Below are 23986 nucleotides of genomic sequence, written 5' to 3' on the forward strand. Positions count from 1 at the left end.
CTTGCCTCTCCAGCTGGGCACAGTGTTCAAAGGCTGCTGGAACTCTTGATCAGGCCTGCCTGAGCCACCATTAATCATGACCATGACAGACAGCCTCCTTCAGTGTCTCCTCCTCAGGCAATTGTCTAGATCTTCCACTGAGTCACCCTGTAGTTCTGTGGTGCATTTCTCCAAACTGAATTTACTACTGAAGTTTACTGCTGATTCAGCTGTTTGATTCATTAGCAAGGGCCAGTCAGGAAATTCTCATCAGCAAGCTAAAGCATTAGCCGAGGGCTGATCTTTCACTCACTGTATGGCAGCAGAGAGTCTGCTTGATTCTCTTCACTTTGTCTTTATTCTGTACCCAAAGCGTTACTGACAAACTGCTAAATGGAAATTAAGAGCCATCCTCAGGTACGGCTACACACACCCATCCAACCCTTTCTGTGACAGCCACTCAGAATTAGGGACGAGAACTATAACTGCAGTTATAGAAGTCAGGTTTGGGGTTAAAGCAAGATCAGTCATGCATATTTACAAGGTAAAGTGGAAGGAAAATGTTCATCAGGATGTGAAAAAATGCAGGTATGAACAGAGCCACCTACTTGCTTATTCAGAATTTCCAAGTTGCTGTGTAAAAAGCTCCCTTCAAGAACCAAGCTCTGATTCTTTTTTTTTTTTGCTTGTTGTGGAAAGGTGTACAGTGAAGTCCGATGATAAGCGATTCAAGAGTTTGTGCATTTTGTAGTGAATAGTAGTACAAAGTGCTGCACAGCAGACTTGCCTGTCACAGCATAATTTAGTTAAACAGTACTAAAGTGACTATTACTGTTGGGTCCTTTTTCAAATTAAGTAACTAAGTTAAGAATTTAGGCTCAACCTGCTTATGAGAGGTGATCTTTATCTCTGGTAAGGTAAAAAAAAAATCTTACTTCCATTTCCATTGACTGCAGCTGGGAAAAGAGGTAAAAAAAAAAGAGTATTAGAAAGTAATAAAAAATATTTGCATTTATTCAGGAGAGGAGGGTCAAGGAGGAAGAAAGCAGGAAAATAATTCTATTTGATCTGAAATGAAGCATTGCTGCCTTTTAACACTAAGGCCCAAGGAACATTAGAAGAGATTTCTAGTCCAGGAAGACACTCATTTCAGCAGAAAAACTACTGCAAACTCCCCACTACAGCTATTTTTGCAGCCTTAACCTAGCCACAGGGATTCCAACTGGGATAACCAACAAGACAACTACAATGCATTTAACAAGTAACTTACTAATTTGAAGCTAGTTACTTAAGAATGCTTAATTATATATCTCTGCAGTAGCCATCATAATGGCTACTTTAGTCCACATCTGATAGGCTAAATGCCAACTTCAATGAATTTTGCTACTGAGAATTAGTATTTACTTGTTGCTGTGTCAAACAGTGGAAGTTGAGCAGGGAAAAGAAATCTTCCAAAAAGAAGGAAGTGGTTTACACAGCTACTCATGCCAACACTGACCACATAAAGACTTAAAAGTGCAGTGGGACAGCACAGCATCATTAAACTTTGATTAAATGTTGAAGGCCATGGTTTTTTTTTTTTCCTAAATATATAGAGCTGTCTGAGGTAAATCTCTTGGTGAAAGCTAAGCTCCAGAAGGCCTCAAGCTGGATCTGAGATTATTATTTAAGTAATAACTAGATCTGTTACAGAACAAGAGAAGAGAATATTAAATCTCAAAACAAAACAAAACTTACAGCAGATGCTCTGTTTTAAGTACAGGACTAGGAAAACAAAATGTAGCTGTATTGTAGATACTCCCTTACCCTCCAGTCTTAAACAATATCTACAAGGAGGAGTTTGATTTAAAGTCCAGAGAACAACTGATCAGATAGCTAAAACAAAGATTTGAAAGCCTCCACCAGTCAGTCTCCTGTACCTTCAGCTGTGGGGCACACCTGGAGAAAGTATGTATGCTCGGAGTCAAAGCTCTAGAATAGCTGTTCCCTGACAAAAAGGGGAGCACGTGCTCCTACTTATATCTTCATACGTTTGAGTAAACTCACTCAGAGCAGTGAGTCTCATTAACATGCCGAGGGTCTAGGGCAGCCCAGTGGGTTGACTCGATTCTGAGCTGCTTGCAGCATCTGTATGACCGACCGCACAGCAGCAGTCTGTGACAGAGACATCTGAAGGCTCCCACAACCAGCCCGCAGCAGCAGAGGCAGCATGCTTTCCTACAAAAGTAGGGCTTGGTTCCCCCTCCCTAAAATTAAAGTTAGCTTTTATAACTGGCTTGAAAATGGTCAATTATAACTTCAGTTTAACACTGAAATGTGAAAATGCATTGTAAAGCTTACAAAGGGGCAGGGTAAAAGTTTCTGAATCAGATTTGAGCAAGAGGTCATTCTTAACAGTCTCATTTTGATTATTTCTGCCCAAAGCACTGGGAAGTTTCAGTTCTAAAGATACCAGAAAAGCATAATTAGTCCATACCAAGCAGCACTTCTTGCTTCACACTCCACAAGTAACCTTAGTCTGGACTCTGCCCATTTATGGGAATACATAATAGAGCAGAAAGTCAAATACCCACTTGGAAGGCATAACTAGTTCTTGCCATGCTGAAACACTTTAAGCTCAGAGTTTTAATGGCATATGCTGTTGCATAAGACCAAAAGCACAGACTTAACAGAACACGAGAAAGTAAGACTGTACAGACAACTCATCTCTTTAGCTTAGAGTCATCCCTCCACTGAGGAGTATTTTAGAAATACAGATACACCACCACCACGAGTAGGATGTACAGTAAGATGCTTCCTCTCCCTTTAAGTCTCATACATCCACTGACTGTTACTCAGCACCTGATGAATCACTACTCTGATATTTAATAAGACTGGATGTGTCACATTCCCTGTTGTAATTATTTAGTTAGCAAGTCCACATACAGAAGCCTTGTTAAAGAGAATTAAGAAGGGGACTGTGGTGAACTGCAGGTGCAGGTTTTTTTTTTTTTTAAAAAAAACAAACAAACAACCAAAACAAAAAAAAACCCTGCAGTATCTAGTTTATTTACATACATCTCCATGACTGCATCAGGACAGATTTTAGAATATGCAACTGGACTTGCAGAGTCAAAAAAAAAAAAAACAACAAAGCAAGCTTAGGTTATCACATCAAAATAATCAATTGTCACTGTTTGCACTACCTTTACATGGCCATAGAAATTACTGGTTTGGATAATATCTTCATTATAACTGACTAGTACTGCTAATGAATTTATAGTAAGATTGAGCTGTTAGACACTCATAGAACAGCTCATAGAAGTAACACATACATAAAGTTTCTTGTGTGGCAGATAGCAGTAAGGGTAACTCCAAAATAAATACTAATCTGTATTTGGTGCTGGCTCTCAGAAAGGAATCATTTCAAGCAGAATGTGTCTCATGCAGATCTGAAGTATGCTAAGCATTGGGTCATTTGTTACTTCCTTCTCATCACCAAAAATAGCCTGATGGCCTGAGGTTAAGAGCCCTGCATGCTGAAAGTGTGACTGTCCACACGGCTGCAATGCTGCTTGAGATGCTGTCTGCCTCGACGGTCGCCCTTAAGGAAGGGGATTTGGAGTAACCACGTGTGCTGTTTTGCACAAGTCTCTTCCTTAAGATAAAACTGTAACCATAGAAGGGAACACAAAACAGTGGATTCAACAATGCATCTTAAGCATTTATCAGCTGGGAGATAACCGTGACCTTAAAATGAAGTGCACAGTTTCAAGATTCTGAGGAGAAAAATAGTATTAGTTGTCACGACAATTTTGAGACGGTTTCCTCCCCCTCATTTTCTTCCTTCAGTTGCGTATGCCTGTAAGACAAGGACTAGCTTTTCTTCCATCCACCAGTTTTTCAAGTTACATGCAGCAAGGAAGTTACTTTTTACTTTGTCATAAAAGATCTTGCTACCTGTTAGGTCTAGTTATACAGAGTTGCAGAAAACAGGTGGTAGAAGAGGTGAGAGCATAGCCTAACTGTTTGTCCAGTAAATACATTCTAGTAGTTGAGAACATAGGCTCTACAACCAAGCTCAAACCAAGTCTCCGATTTCCAGATGGAACAAGCAACCACAACACAGTGCTCTTTCATCTTCAGTGCATTGCTATTAAAGGACTCTGAAACAGTTGTTTAAAAATGGTTCTTACGAGTTGCTGTGCCAACCAAAAATGGACAACTAGAATAAAGCAGGCAGCAGCATCACATAGTTTATAGTGCACACATGTGCATATAATCAGATGGAAGAACTCAAATCTTGTAAAGTCCTCCCTAAACACAGCATAAGAACTACCCACTGAAAACACCATTTTAGGTGACGTGGTAATACAAGCCAAGTAAGAGTTTAGAAAGAACGTGCGGTGGTTTCTTGCTGCATAAAGTTAGCTATCATTTGGTGTATGCATTGTCTGCATATCCAAAATACGTTCATTAAGATTCCAATTTCAGCAGATTAATTGTAGGTTCATTTATAGTAAATTCACTCAGAAGCCAATACATTCCATACGCACACAACACACAAACCCCAAAACCCCACCCAAGTGATGCTTAAATTTTGGAAGTGAAATTTTTGTTTGCAGGGCTTTTTGAAAAGCAGGAAATCTGCTAATTTCATTACTTCAGGGAAGGACAGAGACCTATTACATTAGACTGCATTAACAGGTGTCAAGAGCAGCAAAGGAAGTGCTAGATAGCTTTAACAGAATGCTTACATATAAAGCTCAATTTCAGCTCTCATTCTAGGTGTTTCCACAGCCTAGCACACCACTGAAGAGGCTATTTTTCCAAAATACATTTCTATATACATCAGGAATAGAAGATAAAACTGAAATACCACTTTAGGAGGCAGAATCAAAATCTAGCTTAATGTGTTTCCTGTCAATTGGTTTAACAAGCAGCTACTTCCCCCAGCCAGCCAAAGGCTTGTTTCTATGCTCATACCAGTTTGTCCCCCATCGTGCTGCTTGCAAGGAGGGGATCACTCCCACAGTAATGAAAGATCTTTCATTGATCCAGAATAATTAAACTCTCCAAAAAGACGTGTATTTTGTTCTTTCAGAGTTCCAGACGTCACACAACACAGCTCATTTCGGTGGTTCTGTTCACAGCTGTACTGTGTAACTAATGAAGTGAGACCACACAGAACCGCAGGAGAAAGCAGATCCCTGAAGGTACAAACCTTCTGCCAACAGTACTGTCTTGCAATTAATTCACAAGTTAAGTGTGCATTACAGTGTTGACTGGTCAGCTAACTCCCTGGCCACCTGGAAATGTGCTCCCTGTAATAATACCCTCCAAACAATATACAGAAATAAAAGGTATATTCTGAAAGAGGCAGCTAGGTAGAAAAAAAATTCAGAACATAGCTGTTAACAGCTTTATTTCCTTCTTGTACTTTTTAACACTGCTACTTCTGCAGCAAAAAGTCTTGGGGGGAAAAAAAAAAAAGCTTTCCAAGATATAAACTAGCAACAGGTAGCATAAGCAAGGAAGATTCTTACTTCAGATTGGCCATGACAGATCCTTCAAAAATACTTGTGAAAACAAAGAAAATCTAATACAGGTATTGAGAAATGAATCCAACCAGAGTTAGTTCTCTTTGCCAAAGTGAAATAACAGCCTATTTCAGGTCTCCAATGTCAGCAGCAATCAGCATCTTACAGAATCAGAGAATGGTTTGGGTTGGAAGGGACCTTCAACAGCCACCCAGTCCAACGCCCCTGCAAGGAGCAGGGACATCTCCAACCAGATCAGGTTGCTTAGAGCCCCGGCCAACCTGGCCTTGGATGTTTCCAGGGATAGGGCATCCACCACCTCTCTGGGCAACCTGGGCCACTGTTCCAACACCCTCAGTGTAAAAAATTATTTCCTTATATCCAGTCTGAATCTACCTCCCTCTATTTTAAAAACATTACCCTCGTCCTATCACAACAGGCCCTGCTGAAGAGCTTCTCCCCATCTTTCCTGCAGCCCCCTTGAGGTACTGGAAGACCGCTCTAAGGTCTCCCCGGAGCCTTCTCTTCTCCAGGCTGAACAGCCCCAACTCCCTCAGCCTGGCCTCACAGGAGAGGAGCTCCAGCCCTCTGATCACCTTTGTGGCCTCCTCTGGACCCTCTCCAACTGGTCCACATCCTTCTGATGTTGGGGGCTCCAGAGCTGGACGCAGCACTGCAGGGGGGTCTCAGCAGAGCAGAGGAACAGAATCCCCTCCCTCAACCTGCTGGCCATGCTCCTCTTGATCCCTATTTTAGATATGAATAGCAACAGACACCTATCCAGTATAAATTTACTTCCAGTCTGGTGCAACAAAAGGCTGAATAAGTGACCACACTGTTGCTCCAAAGTAGATCTGAGAAGTTAAATATTTAAGGAGGAATACCTTCTATTTCAGAAGCTTAACTTACTGAGAAGACTGCAGTAAGGTTCTTCAAATACAACATGGAATCTCATTTTAATGTTAAAACTTTAAAGACATTTTCTCCTGTTCGTTTTCATAGCAGTGAAATATGCAATTACCACTCCCAAAACCACATGGTTTTTCCATTCAAGTTTCACCCTGTATGTTTGCTTTAAAGAGGAGGTTGCTCAAGCAATAGTATTGATGAACAGGCTTTGACTCCGTTAGGAAGAATAGAGACTATTTAGAGATTCAGAAGCAAGTTTAAATGTTTTCAACTTAAGTGTATTTCAGGAACACTAAAACCGTATTTGCTCTGTAGACTGGTGACTGACTGTACTTACACAGAAAACCACTTGTCCAGTCTTGTAGAAAAACCATCTCTCCTCACCTTGAAAGATCAAAACTTCCCCAGATAAAATGTTTACAGTAGTAATAACACCTACAGCTCAGAAGCCAGGGCAAAAAAGCTGCATGCTGTAGAGATAATTTGGAAGCCAGTGAAAAAGTACAGAGATTTAAAAATTAAAGTTTACAGTACTGGAATGGTTGATATGCTAAGATTGCCCATATGTATATATGTATAGGATACATTTCTAGTACTAACTTGTGTCTTATGCCCGTCACAAAAATAAAGTTATTTATAAAGCCCGAAACAGAAGGTTTGATTACTCACCAATGACAGGTAGATCTCATCCTTCACCTTTACTGCTGACATTCAGAGACAAACTGTTATTTTAAAAAGTACGTAAGGATGCTCTCTTTCAGCAGTTCCCTGAAGTAACATTACTCCCCAGAACAGTAACTAAATTCTCATTTGACGTCAAGCATCTGCTTCAAGTTTTTAAAGACAGAGTAATTACTTGATTGCAGATGATGACAGCCAAAGTCCTTTGCTGCATCTAAATTAAAGTTGCTTTTCTCTGTAGGACTGTGCACTATTGTTTTGCAACACTGCATGACTTCCCTAATGTAGCTGTAATAGCCTCACTACTGTCACTGATGTGAACTTGTAGTCCTTAGAAATAATACAGGAAATTAAGCGGATTTGTAATAAAATTCTGTATCTTGCATCCCTTTGCTAGGCAACAGAAGAGAAGCTAAATATCTCTATTCAGATAACTTAACAGCACATGACAAAACATGCTAAAACTGGCTTTGGAACCCAATTTAAGTAAACTGGCAATAGGCACCCTTCTTCCATAGCTGCTAAATTAGCTAACGGTAACATTTGATGCAAATATGCTCACTATCATAATAGGAAATTACATACCAGAAAGAATAAAAATAGTCTCTTACAACACAGCTCTTATTGTGTCCAAACACAGGATTACCAAATCAGTCTTAAAAAGGAACATTTTGTTTGGAATTAAAAGATTGCATGATACATGCCAAACCCCCCCCCCCCACAGCTAACAGGCTAGGATGAAAGCACCACTTAAATCAGCTGAGAACTAAAACCTCTTCTCTCGCTGCTAGGCTGCTAGAAACACCGATCAGGTAACGCACCGCTGATTTCCGCACATGTTTTGTAACACATGGGATTGTAGCTAAGATCTGCAGCCACAAAGCATAACAAAGTCTGGACATAGTTTATTCAGTAAGAACGGGACTGCTTCTCTCTGGAGATCTCCGAGGCCGCTAACAAGAGCTACTCTAATTTGACAAGCTGAGCACATAACATCATTTTACTTGTTACTGGAAAAAGCAACTACAAAGTCAGTATTACTGTTAGCTGACAGGAAAACCAATTTTCAGATTTTTCTCATGCACAAAGTACTATGTTGTAAATGTTTTTAAGGTTATTCATATCCAGAAGAGATACTGCACTGCTGCAAAACATACTCATGGCAGATATAACGCACTAATTACGGCTTCCTAAGGGTTGCTAAACTTTGTCTTCTCCAGCAGCAACACTCACAATGAAATGATGAAAAACAGCACGCAGAGCTATGTTTGAGTAACTAAATATCCATTTTTTCTGAACACAAGGACAGAGCTGGGGAAACTGTAGGTAAGCATTTAGCATTACCAGGTGTTTCCCCCCGCCATCACACACACACGATAATAATATGAAGGAACTTACTACTCATAGTTAACAGTAAAGCACAGTTTTCTCCATGACTAGGAAAGGTTTGACCTTTCATTTTTATAATCCAGCTACTACTGACTGAACTTTTCTGTTGTCAACTCAATACTCGTTGAGACTTTTTTCCCCTCTGTACCTGCACGCTAAGTACTTCGCAACTTCTTACCGCACTCTTGTCTGAGCAGCTTGCAATCACTTAGATAATAAAGCTCTACGGGAAGCATACACATGACCTTCGCTTGTACAGGAATACTGCAGTTCCACACAGACGGAGGTTCTGAACCGCAACGCAGATAATTGCTCAGCCACCACTGAAAAATGTTGCCTATTTACTGACAGAATAGAAACACCAAGAGAAAGAGCATTAAAAAAAAAAAACTAAATACTTGAGACAAAAATGAAATAAGCTAAAAGCCTCATGAACATCTGCAAAGTCTGACATAAAGTAGCACAGTATTTCACTGCATACAAAGAAGCTCCATGTTAGAACAAAAATCAGTATTTCCAGAGTATTTTGGCTGTGATTGCACGTGTATTCCGAGTTTTCATCTACATGTAAATGCAGTATGTCAAGAGCAATGTGTGACTACTGAACAGAATTAAAACATCGTTCTTATCCCAGAAGTCCCTCTTCTCATTATTTTATCTTCTCAAGAAAGCCACATGATACATTCAGGGGTTTTATTTGGCCTCTGCTTATTCTGCTGCTCTTCTAAAGAATCCTGTAAGATACATTCTTGTATTTGCCTTTTCCTATTGAGCGCCACATATATGAAAGACTTTGGGCAAAGTTTCTGTACATTCTGCAACTCATACACCAAAGACATTTTAAAGTACATTATTTTTTCTAATTTACCTACAGCCATCACGTAAGCTCTGGAATTATGACCAAAGCAGTGTCATGCTTAGAGTGCCTTGATGCTTTTGCGTTAACGATCTTTAAATTAAGACGCCTTGTGCTAATTTGTACAAGCTGAGACCAAAATGCATATCCCCAATCTCTTGTACTGCAGCTACAAGACCTTTGGCACTAACAAAGCACACATAATACAAGTACTGCTGCTTTGATAAATGTTAAACATTTTTCTACCTTCTAGAATGTCTAATTAGAGTGATTAGATACTGACAGGACTTACTGTGATTGTCTCATTCTAGAGCTCCTAGTGTTAACTTTGTAAAGTCAGAGTGGCTCACAACAGAAGAGTTTGCTGCTCATTTCTTCCACTCATTTCGGCCGTTTCCCTATAAGGGATCGCACCGGGGAATGGGGCACAGCTACGAGGATCCCGAATAGACAAGCTGTCTTGACATCTCAGGGCTAGTTAACACTGCCATACATTTAGGATGTAAACATTCAGTTTCATGGAATAACTCTGAGTCCTGCAGTTCACACTCCAATTAAAATAAGTTTTAAACCAAAATAAGACCCTTTCTCTGGCTTGCCAAAAGCACAGCTTTTTCATTCCATTGCACTAGACATCATCCCTAAGTTGTGTGAGAATGTTTACGCTCCTCGTTGAGCTGCCTAGCCAGGCATTCTTAAGTGCTTTAAATGCCATAAAAGAACAAGTCACCTCTCCTGCTGACTGGCTATACAGAAAGAGAGTCCTTCGCTCACGACAGCTAGCTGGGTGATACGCCATGAACTTCCCAAGCACGCTGGCTGTAACAGATACATCCAGGAGGACAGGAATTTTTTTCTGCTAGAAATCAGAAACAAGACTGATTAGTTTTGTCACAAACGGTTATTTATTGAATGGTACTGTACTTAGTACAGAGATACAAATCATGCCTCAAAATACGCTCAAAATCTAAGTTATGATTCAGCCAATACATTCCACAGTTAGAGAGACAAGAAGTTCACTTCAAAGTGAATTTTTGAAGTTTTGTTAACATTTGGGTTAGGATTTAATATATTCCAAACAATAATTTGCTTCTCAGTTTACCCACTGCATGAAGTGGAACTACAGCACAGAACTGAAGTTCCTTCATCACTAGGAAGAAACACCTCCAACCTTTATACGTACTGTACACGTCTTCAGGCATCTTCAGATTTACAACCCAGATCCAAACACCAGAACTCTAGAGCTACCCTTCCCCCACATCAGACGTCTCCTACAGCCAATTCCAAACACGCCTCGTGTGCATTATGCCCTAACTAAACCTTCAGAGCTTATCTATACCATACACCACTGCCCAATAAACTCCACAGAGAACCATCCCTTTGCTTGCTGCTTTCCAAAGCATCAGATTTAATAACTCCTCCTTCCCTCATCTTCAAACCAGAACTTACAGGGAAACAACACCAAAACTAGACAACAATTTCTGTCAAGATTAGCACAATGGACCTCTTCACTATACTGACAAGTCCCTCCATCGTTGCTTTAGACAAACCTAAGTTATGTCTTGTAGCTGACAGTGAGCACTATCAAACAGATGCTCATTACTCTGTGGAAAAATAATAGACCTGCGTGACATTCAATCACAGAGCAAATTTTGTATAAGAAGTCAAAACGCAAAACTAGTGTTAAAAATAATATGTTATTTTATTATAGGCTTCAGTTAGTTAACTACTAACACTTTGGTAGTGCCTTTAAGAAGAGATTCTCTTGAAGAGGACCTCTAACAGGCACGGAAATCCTGCCTTGTAAGGCTGTACCTTCAGAGAGCATCCATCACAGGTACGGAAGGACCCGAGAGGACTACAATTCCCCCTCATACAGCCCGAAAAGCACTCAGCCCCATCAACACCGGTCTTCCCCTGTCCTTGCTGCCTCTTCCTGTGGAGAGGTGACCTCAGCCGCCTGGCAGGAGGCCAGGCGCCCATCACAACCGCCAGCACCGTCTGCAGAAGGGACTGGGCAGCAAGAGACGGTCACGTCCCCCTCCCCGGGCTTCACCCCAAATGCGTCACAGGCAGCAGCAGACGATTAATGGCGGCAGAACAACGCCTTCCTCCGAGGGAAGTGCAGCCACCGGCGTCCCGCCTGGACCGGCGTGAGGGGAAAGCGGCACGGGCAGCGCCTGCAGCCCCTACCTGCAGCCCCGGCGGTGTCTCAGCTGGGGCGGCTCGGCAGCGACCGCGGCGGGCGGGCCGCCTCAGCACCGCCACTCGACTCCGGCGGGCTCTGCGGGGAGAGCAGCGGGGGAAGGCCGCCGGCGGGTCCGCGCCTCACCGGGCCGCCCGACTCCTCCGCGCCCTCCCGGCCGGCGGTTCCGCCCCACGCCGCCAGAGGCGCCGCCACCGCCCCTCCATGGCCGCCGCTTCACTTCCGGGTCCGGCCGGGCCCGCTCCTGCGCCATCACCGTCGAGCGGGAGATGGGGGCGAGCCGGCCGCCGTCACCACCATCCAAGACAGGGGTGGGCCGCGGAGAAGGAACGAGGCACGGCCTACTTCAGAGGCTCCCCGCCGAGAGCCCTCGGCCGCTGCCGCTCCCCCCGCGGGAAAGGCGCCGACCGCTCCCACGCCCGTCCTCCCGCGGCCTAAAATAGGAAAGAGCCTCACACAAAATGGCGCCGGGAGGCTGACCGCGGCGCATGCGCTCTGCGTTCCCCGAGCCGCCGCCGCCGCCGCAGGACGCCGTCTCCGCCCCCCGCTGCCCCCGCACTCCGTCTCGTCCCCGCCCCATCGCGTCTCCAAGAGACGGCCGGCACCAATCAGATCGCGCAGTCGCTCTTCCTGTCCCTCGGTGGTGACCAATCACCGCGCCCAGAGCTACATCCGGATCCAGAGTCTACCAATCAGCCGCGGGGGGACGCTGACTTCACTTCAACCTTCACCAATCCGCTAGCGCTCCGAAGCGGCGCCAATGAAAAGTCTCCGTGGTGTTACCTGCGTCGATGACTGACCAATGACCTCTGTCGAGCTTCCTGTGACCAATGGAGGTGCTGTCCGCGGCGCCCAATCCGAGCGGGGCAGAGCCCCCGGGGCGTGACGAGTGAACCAATGGGAGCTCAGGCGAGACCGATTCTGCTCAACAGCTTGTTATTGGGCTGGGCGCTGGTGATTCGGTGCGAGCCCGGGCTGGAGGGGGCGGAGCGGGGCCGGGCCGCGCTCAGCCACCGCTGCTGCCGCCGCCGCCGCTCGCGGGGCTGTCGTCGTCTCGGAGCGGGGGCCGCGACGCTGGGGCCGGGCCGGGCAGCGCGGGGCCGCCCACTTCGCACCGAGTTTCCAGGTAGGAGGCGGTGGGATGGGCGGCGGGCGCCTCGGCAGCCGCAACTCCGCCGCCGTCCCGGGGGAGGGGGCGCAGAGCGGCGCCGGGAGCTTCCCCCTTCCCTCCCCCCCCCCCCCCCCTCCCCTCGCCGCACCGCACCGCTCCAGCGCGCCCCTCCACCCCGCGAGGTAGCGGGGACGGGGACTGCCTTCCCCCGCCGAACTCCGCCCTGTGTCCTCCCTCCCTCCCTCCCTCCCGAGTCGTCGTCGTCGTCCTCCCCGGGGCTGCCTCGGCGGCCGGGGTCCTCCCGCGCCGCCCTCCATCCTCAGCGGCGCGGAGCCGGCCCACCCCCGCCCCGGGCCGGGGGGCTGCCGCTGCGGGTGTCCGGGGGAGCGAGAAGTCCGCCCGCCCGGCCGGTGAGGGGGGCGGGGAGGAGGGGCTCGGCGGCGCGTCCCTCCGCGGGCCGCAGAAAGTTGCGAGGGCCGGGGAGGGGCGGGGAAGGCGGCGGCGGCGGCGGAGGGCCCCGCCGCCTCCCCCCCCGCTCCCAACCTCCCTCCGGCCGCCCTCGGCGAGGAGCTGCCCGTGTGAGGCGGCGGGGTTTGGGCGCGCACCCCCCGGCCCCGAAGCGGGGAGCGGGAGCAATGGCGACGTGACACACCGAGGGGCCGCCGGGCGGGAAGCGGCGGGAGGGCAGGCGGCCGCGGCCCCCTTCTCCTCCGCGGCCCGGCGGGGCTGGGACGGGCGGCGGCTCCCGCGCTGGGCTCCCCTCGCCGCCCGGCCTCCTCCTCACGGGGAGACCCCACGCTCACTCGGGGCCGCCTTCACCACTCATCGCCCCCCCCCCTTCTTGTTTTGCAGTGTTTTCCTCGCGGGGAGGAGAAGCCTTTGAGCTGGAATCTCTCAAATAACCTTTAAAGATGAAGGTAGGCTGGCTGCGGAACGGGGCAGGGCTCCCTGTCCCCCCCGCCCCCCCCTACACTCCTCGTTCTCTCTTCGGTTTTTTTTTTTTTTTAATGGCAACGTCTGGGCTGAGCAACAGTAGGGTAATGCTGGCCGGGGTTTCGGAGCCTGCTGCAAATCCTGTTTCTCCTCTCCGGCTGAGCTCTTATCGTCTTGCAGTAGTAGTCTTGAAAATTCACGACGTCTTGGAGTTGTTGTCCTTTGGGCTCCTGCCTTTAAATGCTTCCTGTATCAGCAGCTGCTATTGCAAGTTTGCAAAACCGCAGCTTTTGTCCTGCCTTAGCTGTTGCCGTTTTTTTCAGTATGAAGGATTAACAATTGCACTATAATTTACAAAAGAGAGAAAAACTTTTTCTTTGCCTTCAGAGTTGAAGAAATAATAACGCATTTTAAGTAAAAAGCCAACAGAGGAACAGTTATTTAATATTCTGTGCGGATTTCCTGTCTCGATAGGCATTTTGAACGTGGTAATTTTGTCCTTGTTTCTTGGTTGCTACGAGCACAATAAAGTGAAATGTTTGAGTAATAAAGTCCAGATTAAGGAAAACATGATGAGAAATATTTCTCTCTTTTAAACTGCATAAGCAATTAAGCTTTGATAAAGGCATTTTAGGAAAGAAAAATACTCGTTAACAGCTGTTTGAAAGACTACAACAAATTTCTCTAGAGATCTCCTTTTAGTCAACAGGGAAAAAAAAATTCTATATATAGAATGTTATAGACTTTATTGCTCTCATCTCAACACTTACAATCTCAAATGTTTTAAATACTCTGTGTCATTGGATTGCTTATAGGTGAAAAGAATGCAACTGTCTTTTATACTTCCTTTTTGCAATTGAAGGATTTTCTGTTTGTATGCTGTATAGGGGTGACTTGAATTAGTAGTCAATCCCGTAAGTTTTTACCCTTTTTATAAGGAAATGTTCCAAATGTCAGTACAATGCCCTGAAAGATGTTTCTGGGAGAGTAATTAGGCTGACAAAATTGAGAGGGGTTCAACATCACTGGTAAAACAGAACTTCTTGTAACTTCTTTGTTAGTTTCTTTTCCTTTTCTCCTTTTAAAGAACAGTCTGATTGCAATTCTGTGTACAGACACTGTTTATCACTTAAAAGTCAACAGGTCTGAAAGTTTAGATGTAAAATTAAATATACAGTGGTGTAGCTGTAAAAATAAAATAAGAAGAACTAACCTTTGTTCTTATTTTTTTTCTTAATAGGCAGCAGATGAGCCTGCCTACCTGACAGTGGGAACTGATGTCAGTGCCAAGTACCGAGGTGCCTTCTGTGAGGCAAAGATTAAGACAGTGAAAAGACTTGTGAAAGTGAAGGTAGTGTACTGTGCTTGTTGCGGATTTTATTCAGGCATTGTCTTGAAAGGACTGTCAGAGGAGATCCTGGTCCTGAAGATTAGGAAATGTTCCTCATCTCATTGTATTAATCTTAAAGAACACTAGAATGTTGTTTCTCATGTTTTGGTGTTGAGTTTGGGGTGGTGTTTGTTTTCTTTTGGGGGAGTGTTGTGGGTTTTTTTGGGTTTTTTTTTTTTAGGACTATGCTGGAACAGGAATGGGCTTTCAGATTACCTGTTCTTGCTGCTGCTTTCCTCGTCACAGTTGTCTTCTGTTTGTGAATGCATCAGGTTCACAGCAATCAGTTTTGATGTCACAAATAGAGGATTATGGCTTTACATGAGTAATAAGGAATAAGAGCAACCTTTTCAGAGGCAAAAGTTCCGTTTAATTCCAGCTGACATTCTCAGTTTTATAGCTTGGAACTTGAGAGGCAATGCCAAAATAAATCAAGAGCAAAAAAGATGGCAATAGTTAGTTTCTTAGACCAGGTTTTAGAAATGTCCAGAATAACATTTTTTAAGTTTTGAGCATCTTGCTGCTGCTTCTAAAACAGCGTGCTCTCTCTGTAGCTGAGTTTCTAGACATGCATAGCACTGGCACGTAATATTAATTCACGTTATGGATCTTATACCAAAACAACAAAAAAGAAAGTAATTATTTTGGTATTGCAGTTAATTAGTTAATGCTAATATGGAAAACAAGAATAAAACGTAGTTTAAAAAAAACTTAGGAATTCAGAGTAAGTACAGAAATTGTTCTTCTGCTTTGTTTTGTCAAAATCTTCCCACTTCCTACTTCCTTGTCTACTATCCAGGATATGTAAATAAGGCATTAGTGATCCAAAACCCCCTAACAAATAGAGATTAAAGCTTCTTATAATAACTATGTATCTAATTTTTCGTGTGCTTTAGATCAGGTAGATCTACCAGCCTCTTCAGTTACATATATAGATCATACCACTTTATCAGAGTGCTTTTCATGATTAGGAAAAAAAAAAAACAATTCGAATCTTGGAGTCTTTTCCACTGTTCTTCATGAGTACTTCTAGAAATTTGTGATGTTCTTTGAAATCTGTGTTGATGAGAAGCTCTGTAGGAAGCAGTGTGTGACTTCCTTGATTTTGGATCTGTATCTTTGGTCTTATAGAGTATTTAGGCTGTTAATAGGTGTGAGTTTCTTTTTCTCGTTAGAATCTTATGTTTTATTACTCCATGATAAGATTTGTAAGTATATGAGGCTGCTGTGATTTGGTGGAAATTCCTGTCACCGTATCTCCATTATATTATAACAATTGGAGTTTTAACAAGCTAAGCCTGATATTGTAATGAAGAGCGTGTAGGCACACCCCCAGCACGCTTGCCAAGAGTACGAAGAGTCCAAAAAGGCCAGTGGTCTTTTCCTGAGCAGCAGGACAACCTGTATTCATCTCCATGCGGATATAAAATTTTAAATAAAAATAGCATAAAATGCATGTTTAACCTGAATGTGCGTTTAATGCCAATTCTATTTTAGCAAGCTGCTAGTGTTGTATATATAAATACAGCTACAGTGTAGACTGTGGTTGGGGGGTAATTAGGGGAGCTGGAAAGCTGGGCGTCTTTATTGGTGGAGAGGAAGCTCCTAGAACCTCGGACTCCTGAAAAGAAATAGGAGGTTTGAAATTTTTTATTAAAATACCGTGGGTGTTTTTGCTGTAACAAACAGCAATGGAACAGTTCAAAGTGTTGACATCTAGATATTCATCTGTATTTCTAAACTGAGTCTCTGCAAACTCAGGGATTCAAATTGCATAGGCTTACATTCACTCTGTCTCTTTAGTGGTACCTTCTCAAGCACAGAATTTTAAAGGGAGAAGCATAGCTTGCTTACACTGTAACTGATCCTTATTTTCATTAGATTTGTAGTGCTTCACATCTTTACCATAAAAACTTTCTCTTGCTCAAGGTAGCAGAAATGATGGTATTGCAGTCAGTTCACTGATTTTTTTTTTTTTTTTTTTTTTGATACATATTTAATAAAGAGAGCTTCTATTTTGGTTGTAGTTTACTACTCAATGTGCTGTTAATAAAGTGCTACACTTGAAGTAGAGAGAGAGAAAAAACCTGTTTAATCTTTTGATTTGGAAGCTCAGTTCCAGGTATGCACTGGATTGCACCAATATCCAAACTCTCATCAAAATGTATTTTCTTTGCCTTGCAGTGGCTCTTGTTTGATTGGCCCTTTTCTTTAAATATTAAATGTGATACCTGGGGCTTCCTGTGAGTAGAACTCTGTGCCAAGTGTTTTGCATTCAGTAATGAGAGAGTGCCTTTGATGGATAAAGGTCTTTTCCAAATTATTATTATAAATACAGTTTAATATGCTTTTTGTATGATATTAAAAGTAAGATACATATGTAAAATTTTATTAATGTATTTCAGGTGGTCCTGAAGGGGGATAACTCAACTCAGTTAGTGCAAGATGACCAAGTGAAAGGACCTCTAAGAGTATGTATATTGTATGCCTCTTTGTAATCAAGTAATTGATTTGTAAAATTCTAAATTTTCGTTCTGTTTAGGTGGGTACCTGTTCTACAGAATTTAAATCAACAGAAGGAGACTCATTGCTTTAGATCAGACTGATTCTGAGTAATTAGTCTTAACTCTTTTAGTTTTATAGGCTGTTTATGCTTTTCCGTGTGGTAACTTCATATACAAACAGTTTTGCATACACAGTGATTTTTGTGTCTTCTTACAAGATGTTTCAACGTTTCATTACTTACAAAAAGTTTTGTATCTTGTAAGTAATGGAGGACTTGGTTACAAAGCTAAGTTTAAGCCCGTTGAACAACATCAAATACAGTTGCTCTAACTGTTTTTAAATGGTTGATGTGTTTTATACAAAAAAGTGTTGATTTTTGTTTTTATGATATGTAGCAGTTGTCTGCTAAAATACATAGCTGCATTATGAAAAACTGACTGCAAATAGAGCTCTTTAGAGGAGATAATCTTTTTTATAGTTGTCTTTTCTCTGTAGCTATGGCAAGAACACCAATCCATGTTGTAGACTGCTGCTGAAATTCTGATCTAGCTGACAGTGTAACAGTGTTTAAAGTACAAGAAATAGCAGTAATTGCATGCACATCAGTAATAATAATTACTTTGATTGAATATTTCAATATTTATTTCCAATTAGCCTTCTATTATTTCTTGTGATGATGTAAGTCATGCTGAAATTAGATGTTCCGAGTTTCTATTGCTTTCCTGTCTACTTGAAGTTCAGCCTTCATACTTAAGGACATTTGTTCTTACCAGCTAAGTAACTCAATTTTACAGAGTAATGTTTAGCTAAAATGAGTCTTAAAAAAAAACAAAACTGGTTTACTGGAAGAATTAATGCCTTCATGTGTTTTTCTCCATTATGAGTTTGGGATTGTGTGTAACCTTCAGATGCTCCTTTTTGCAGGTTGGTGCAATGGTTGAAACCAAGATGCCCGATGGATCCTTTCAAGAAGCTGTTATCAGCAAGTTGACAGATGCTAGTTGGTATACTGTAGGTGAGTAGCCACATGCTTTCATTTACTATCTGTAATCTTTGAACAATATATTTCTAATTATAGGTAATAATGGAAGTAATTATATCTTGTATTGTGAGATCCGAGAGAGATTTTGGAGGTGACTTTTAAAAAGTCTTCCAGGTGTTGTTTCCTTTTCCATTTAAAGTAGGATAGTAATTATTTGTTGTTCAGGGAGGCTGTTGCACAGATAATTGCAGGGCTGAACAAGTTTTGTTTGTCACAATGTATGTATACTGATGTTGGTTTCACTCACTGCAGTTCAGGATAACACTTGCAGATTTTAGGACATAACCTTGTAATTGCACTCCTAGCTGAAAACCTGGGGCGTGCGTTGGATGACTAAGGTGTAAGCATTCTTTCTCTGTGATCTTGTACACAAGAAGAACATCGGTAGTAGTACCTCTGTGCCTTCTGAAGTTGTTCCTCTGTTTTGTGTGGAGTTGAGGGTCGTGTTTTATATGAAACAATAGAAGATGGGATCTGTTTGGTTTTTCTTAAAGAAAGGTATTGACACATTGCACCTTAAGAAGAAAAGAGAGGACGTTCATTTATAACGTGAATAACTGTGCTTTAGAAAAATTTTCAAATAATAATATCTAAAATGAAATATAAAACTACTTTGCTTCTCATGTTGGAGGCTCATGCACTTTTTAGTTCTTGGAATACAAACCTCCGAATGGAGAGTCAGTGAAATTTAAATGTTGAACAAGAATTCATTGTAAGATAAATCTATTTATTTTGAATAATTAGAATTATTCATTCTGATCTCTAGTTTTTTTTTTTTTTTCGGAAAACAGCTTTAACAGTCGAATGCAAAACCCAGCAACATTCGAGTAATACTAGATAAGCAAATAAAAACCCACAATATTTGAATCAGAGAGCTTTGCAAGCATCCTTCCTTTTTTGCACAACTTTCTTACAGCAGTGGAGTATTATATTCACTAATAGTGGTGGGGAGGGAACATGCTTCTCTTAACTGTCCTGAGCATGCTACCCTTGAGCATCGAGATTAGTACTTGTAAATTTGAACTCTTTTATTTCTTACTAGCTGCCTCGTATACCAAAAGTATTCATTTTTATTTCATAGTCTTTCATACTCCTTGAGGAGTCCTCTATCACATGAAGTGTCAGTTATTTTTATTCATTAACCCCTTTTTTAAGATATAAAGAAGATATTTTCCATAATCCAACATTTCCATTGCAGTAAGTGAGGTTATGTCATCTTTGGTGGGATCAGGACGAGGCTCTCGCTGCAGATAATTTGGAAGGATTTGTCACTTTATGATTATTATTGTTATTGCATGCTTTAAATATAAGCCAGTTGACTTACCAGTTGACAAAGCTCATTGCTCTTTGCATTTTTCTTCAAGATTATAACATTGCTGTAAAATTGTAGATCTAGCTGTAAAATTGTAGTGTGTGTCAGGTCAGGGAAGAAAGGCAGGATTAGTTTAGAGTGCAGAAGGTTTCCAGTCTACTTGATTTAGTACTATGAAGTGACATACTGAGTGAAGAACACTGAACTTTGCTTTCTACTGACTTAGAGGTTCACTGTTCTGATACAGAAAAGATAAGAAACAACCTTGCTCTAATAATTTGATAGTTTATGAATTAGCATTTCCGTTTTAAAACTTATGTTAGTTTTAAAGTAGCATTTTCAGCTAATTCTATTTGAATTTGGACCGGAAGATTTACATCAGTAAACCAACCCTACATGTTCCTGCTTCAGTGATAAAAAAAGGCATTAAACTATTAATTGGTATAAGATACGTATTTGTCTTCTTACATTTGATGGATGAACTTTAAATCCCCTGGTTTAGGGGTGAGTTTTGTCTGTTTGTTTTTCTTTTATTTTCTTTTTTTTTTCCCTTTGAGCGGTACACTTCTGCCAAAAATCTTTACTTTGATGAGCAGGTAATTCCAATGGTAAATACGTGCTCTGCCCTGTATTAGTGGGTTGTGGTTTAGATTTAACAAGTTGTTGAACTCTCCTCAATAATGTAAGAGACAAATCGTGCACGCCATGATTTTTACTATGCATTTATTAAAGTTCAGTTCCTCAGAAACTTGAACCAATGGATTAATTTATTATTGTAATTTTCTCCCCCTCTCCCGCCCCCAAATATTTTTTGACAGGCAGAACAGGGAAAATAAACTCATATGTTTTCCATTTGCAAATATATTAAGACTGCTAGGATTTTGTAAAAATTTGGAGCTGGGAGTGTGTAATCTTAGGGTAAGTTAACATGCAGTACTGTAATATGGTATGTAGAGAATACATACCTATCACTACAGAAATACAATTGTAACACATTGGAATTGTATTTAGGTCTTATGAACGTTTTTGTGGCATTGTTATTGGTGTCAAAAGCACAGGTAACGTTGACCAAAGTAAGCTGATCATGAAGCTTGTGTCATTAAAAAATAGTTATTTTACTTTTTAAACTGGGGAAGTGTTCTAGGTGGAGTAAAGAAACATTGAGATAGGAAAAATAAGCCGTTTTCTCTTGCCTGCTGCTTCCATTGTATCTTTGTAGAAAGTTTTGGATAGGTATCAGGTGTATGTTTATGTTGCGATGAAGCAAGTAGAGTTGAATTCCTTTGCAACAGATAGTAGGCCGTGCTACTTGGCAGTCTTACTAACTGATTCAGTGAAAGCTAAAGAGTGAAGAGGGAAGTGGATTAAACAGCCTTCATCTTTCTAGAATGTCTTCCTGAATGTGGTCAGGCTTGAGATGGAAAGCACAAGGGAAGGCTTGTATTTCAGTAATATTTACTTTTCCTGTGCTATTTGTTCTCTATTTTATGTAGCATCTCTTTCTCAGTGATCTAAAAGTAGACTGATACGGATAGGGAAACCAGTAATACATACAGACAAACATTTTCAAAGTATGAAAAAAAAAAAAAATCTAAAAGATCCACCAGAACAAACCACATGCATGTTTAGCGAGAAGTGCTGATCTTCACTGGCAAATCAGGTTCTCTATTTCAGATAGATATCTAAAGAAGGAAAAAAGCCACTTGAAACAACTTTGCTTTGTTCGTTCAGGTGAAGCAGTAGAAATGCCAGGTTGAATTTGCTCTAGAAAGCTACTTTGCCACCAACATAACGAAAGAGCCACAATGATGATCAGTTAGTCTATTTTAATAGTATCTCCTGTCTGTTAGTGGTGTTCATGTACCCCAAATACATTTTTTTTTTAATTGTAGCAGGGAATCACGTTTTCACCTATTTTTACTTAATAATGGTGTTACTGTAGCCGTTTAGTCATATTGAAATTTTCAGCTGAGATTTGGAAATACTTTTGAAATTGCCTTCGAAATTCAGCTTTCACTGTCAGTAGGTGAAGACACAAAAGCTGTTTGCAGTGAAAGTTTGACAATGTCTGGAAAACGCCATTGCACAAGTGAGCCCTCTCATCTGCTCGATTGAATCTGAAGTGCGATGACAGTAATAGCAGTTTAAGTTCTTTGGATAACAAATGGCTCAGTTGGATGTTTTAATCTTTAAAATGCAATTATTTTAAATGAACTTACTTAATTTACAGATTTTGAAGTGCTGCATTGATGCTTTTGAAGTGGCCACTGTATTGCTAGGTGATAATTGCACAGCATTAGAATGGTCTTTCAGATCTGCTTTCAGCTGAGCCGTGTTTGAATTATGGCTTACTCAGCTTCAGGTAAATACTGACATAATGTCTGAAATGACTAAAAACAAAAGAAATCACAACCTAGACCACGCCCTACAAAGTGCATAGTTGTATTTTCCTTCTTTCACATTCTCTCTGGGGTCTTAACAAGCATTACCAGAGTTTCGGAAAACAGAAATCCTTACGTATATGTTCTTTAAGGAAACACTTTTGCATCACTTCCATACAGAACTAGAAGTGATGTAATGTCTGTATAAAAGTGAGAAACAGTATTTCAGTGGAGCAAGAATCCGAAGAGTTGCTGTTAGAACAGCCTTTTTATTGCCCCATCAAAACAAAAGTGTCATCTCTCTTTTGACAAAACTCAGGTCAACACTCTCCCAGATCTTTTGAGTATATGTAATTAAACCATATCTACAACTTTAAACTAAAGAAAAGAACAGTTCAAGTACATTGACCCTTGTGCCTTGTATTTTGCTAGATAAAATAATGGAAGTTTTTCTGAGGAAAGAAGAAAACATGCATTAACTTTCAGTAGTTTTTCCTCTGAAATGAGTAGGAAATAGGAGGGGGAAAAAAACCGAAACAGTGAGAGGCATTTGCAGTTTCTAGCAGACCTTGCTGTTAACAGTAGGGCTTTATATACTATTTAGAGTGACAAGGACTGTGAATCTTTATTTTTTTTGAGGATTATGGCTCTCAGACTTCATCTAGTACTGTTATGTAAGAGAAGACATGTCTTTGCTCCTTTTAAAAGTTGTAATGAAATGGCAGAATATTTTAACATAAACAGTAAAGAATTTATTTTTCACAATCTTTTCAACACTGCATGAGTCTGCAAAGCCAACAGATTTTCCTTTTTGGCTGTTGTGCAGTGTGGTACATCAACATGGCCCAACTTTGGCTATGTTGTAAGCCAGACCTCGCTTCTGGGACACCTCTCTGAGCCCCTTAACTCTTACCTGTGCTGCTCTCTGGCTTCACGTGGAGGTAGCTTCCTCCTCTCACACAGTCGCTGTGGCAGTTTGCAGGGAATGCTGAGTTAGATACCTGACTGCTCCTCCCTGTGCCAGTGAAGTTTTGCGTAGTCTGCTTGAGTTGTTCTGGAAATGAAGTACAATCGCAAACACTAGTTGCATCCCTCTGGGGTACTGCATTTAGGAGGGCAGGTGACAGAAATGAAAGGTATTAAGTATTTGGGTCTAGCCTTCTTTCATGTTGCATGGATTTTGAAAAATCCAGTTCAAAGTTCTGGTAATATTTATCAGAAAATGAACCAACAATGATATCCTAGGACTTTCAGGAGCAGGGTTGCTAACAGGAGCTATTTATAGTCACATTTTCCTATTTTTAAAATAAGTTTTCCTCTTCTGGTGCTGTGTGGAGATAACTATGCTAACAGGAAAAATTGACTTGGTCCTGGCTCCACTACTACTTCAAGCTCCTGACATGTCTGATTCCTGCATGAAAGGTGATAAAAACTGTCAGTGCCACCAGTCAGCTGATTTCATCTGCAGCAGAGGCTTGCTGGTTTGTCTTTTTATAACTTGAAGATTTTGCAGTATGTGCAAGGCGCTAGTCATGTTCGAGTGGCTGGTTTGACCAGTTCTTCTCAGCATCCTGTTGAGTTCTGCGTCCCAGAAGCATCACTTCATCTTCGGGCTGTGTATGTGTCATCCAGGAATCCAAACCCACAAGTGTGGCAATAGAACTGTCCAGTTGCCCCCGCTTCGCTGATGCTCTTACCACCCTGACCCACCAAAAATTTGTCCTTTACATCTTGAAAATGTTGCTTGGGTGGATTCTGGTGAAACTCTGGATT

The 23986-nt window shown here is 41.9% G+C and overlaps 1 protein-coding gene and 1 long non-coding RNA gene across 6 annotated transcripts in view; one reads left to right on the top strand and one right to left on the bottom strand.

Annotated features, from left to right (window-relative positions):
* Positions 1-23986, bottom strand: part of LOC147600436 (uncharacterized) — a 759986-nt gene that overhangs the window by 106730 nt on the left and 629270 nt on the right. The gene's annotated exons all lie outside the window — the stretch shown is intronic.
* Positions 12553-23986, top strand: part of ARID4A (AT-rich interaction domain 4A) — a 47756-nt gene continuing 36322 nt past the window's right edge. For 4 of the 5 annotated variants that reach the window (XM_086748187.1, XM_086748189.1, XM_086748190.1 and 1 more), the window contains exons 1-5: positions 12553-12665; positions 13503-13567; positions 14824-14934; positions 17379-17444; positions 18403-18493. In XM_086748187.1, coding sequence (XP_086604313.1) covers positions 13562-13567; positions 14824-14934; positions 17379-17444; positions 18403-18493 — 274 coding nt within the window. In that variant the 5' untranslated portion in view covers positions 12553-12665; positions 13503-13561. Of the gene's footprint in view, positions 12666-13042; positions 13061-13502; positions 13568-14823; positions 14935-17378; positions 17445-18402; positions 18494-23986 lie in introns of those variants that run through there. The other variant, XM_086748188.1, reaches the window with a different exon arrangement.

This window comes from Chlamydotis macqueenii, chromosome 5, assembly GCF_036417535.1.
Source record: "Chlamydotis macqueenii isolate bChlMac1 chromosome 5, bChlMac1.mat, whole genome shotgun sequence".
Lineage (NCBI taxonomy): Eukaryota > Metazoa > Chordata > Aves > Otidiformes > Otididae > Chlamydotis > Chlamydotis macqueenii.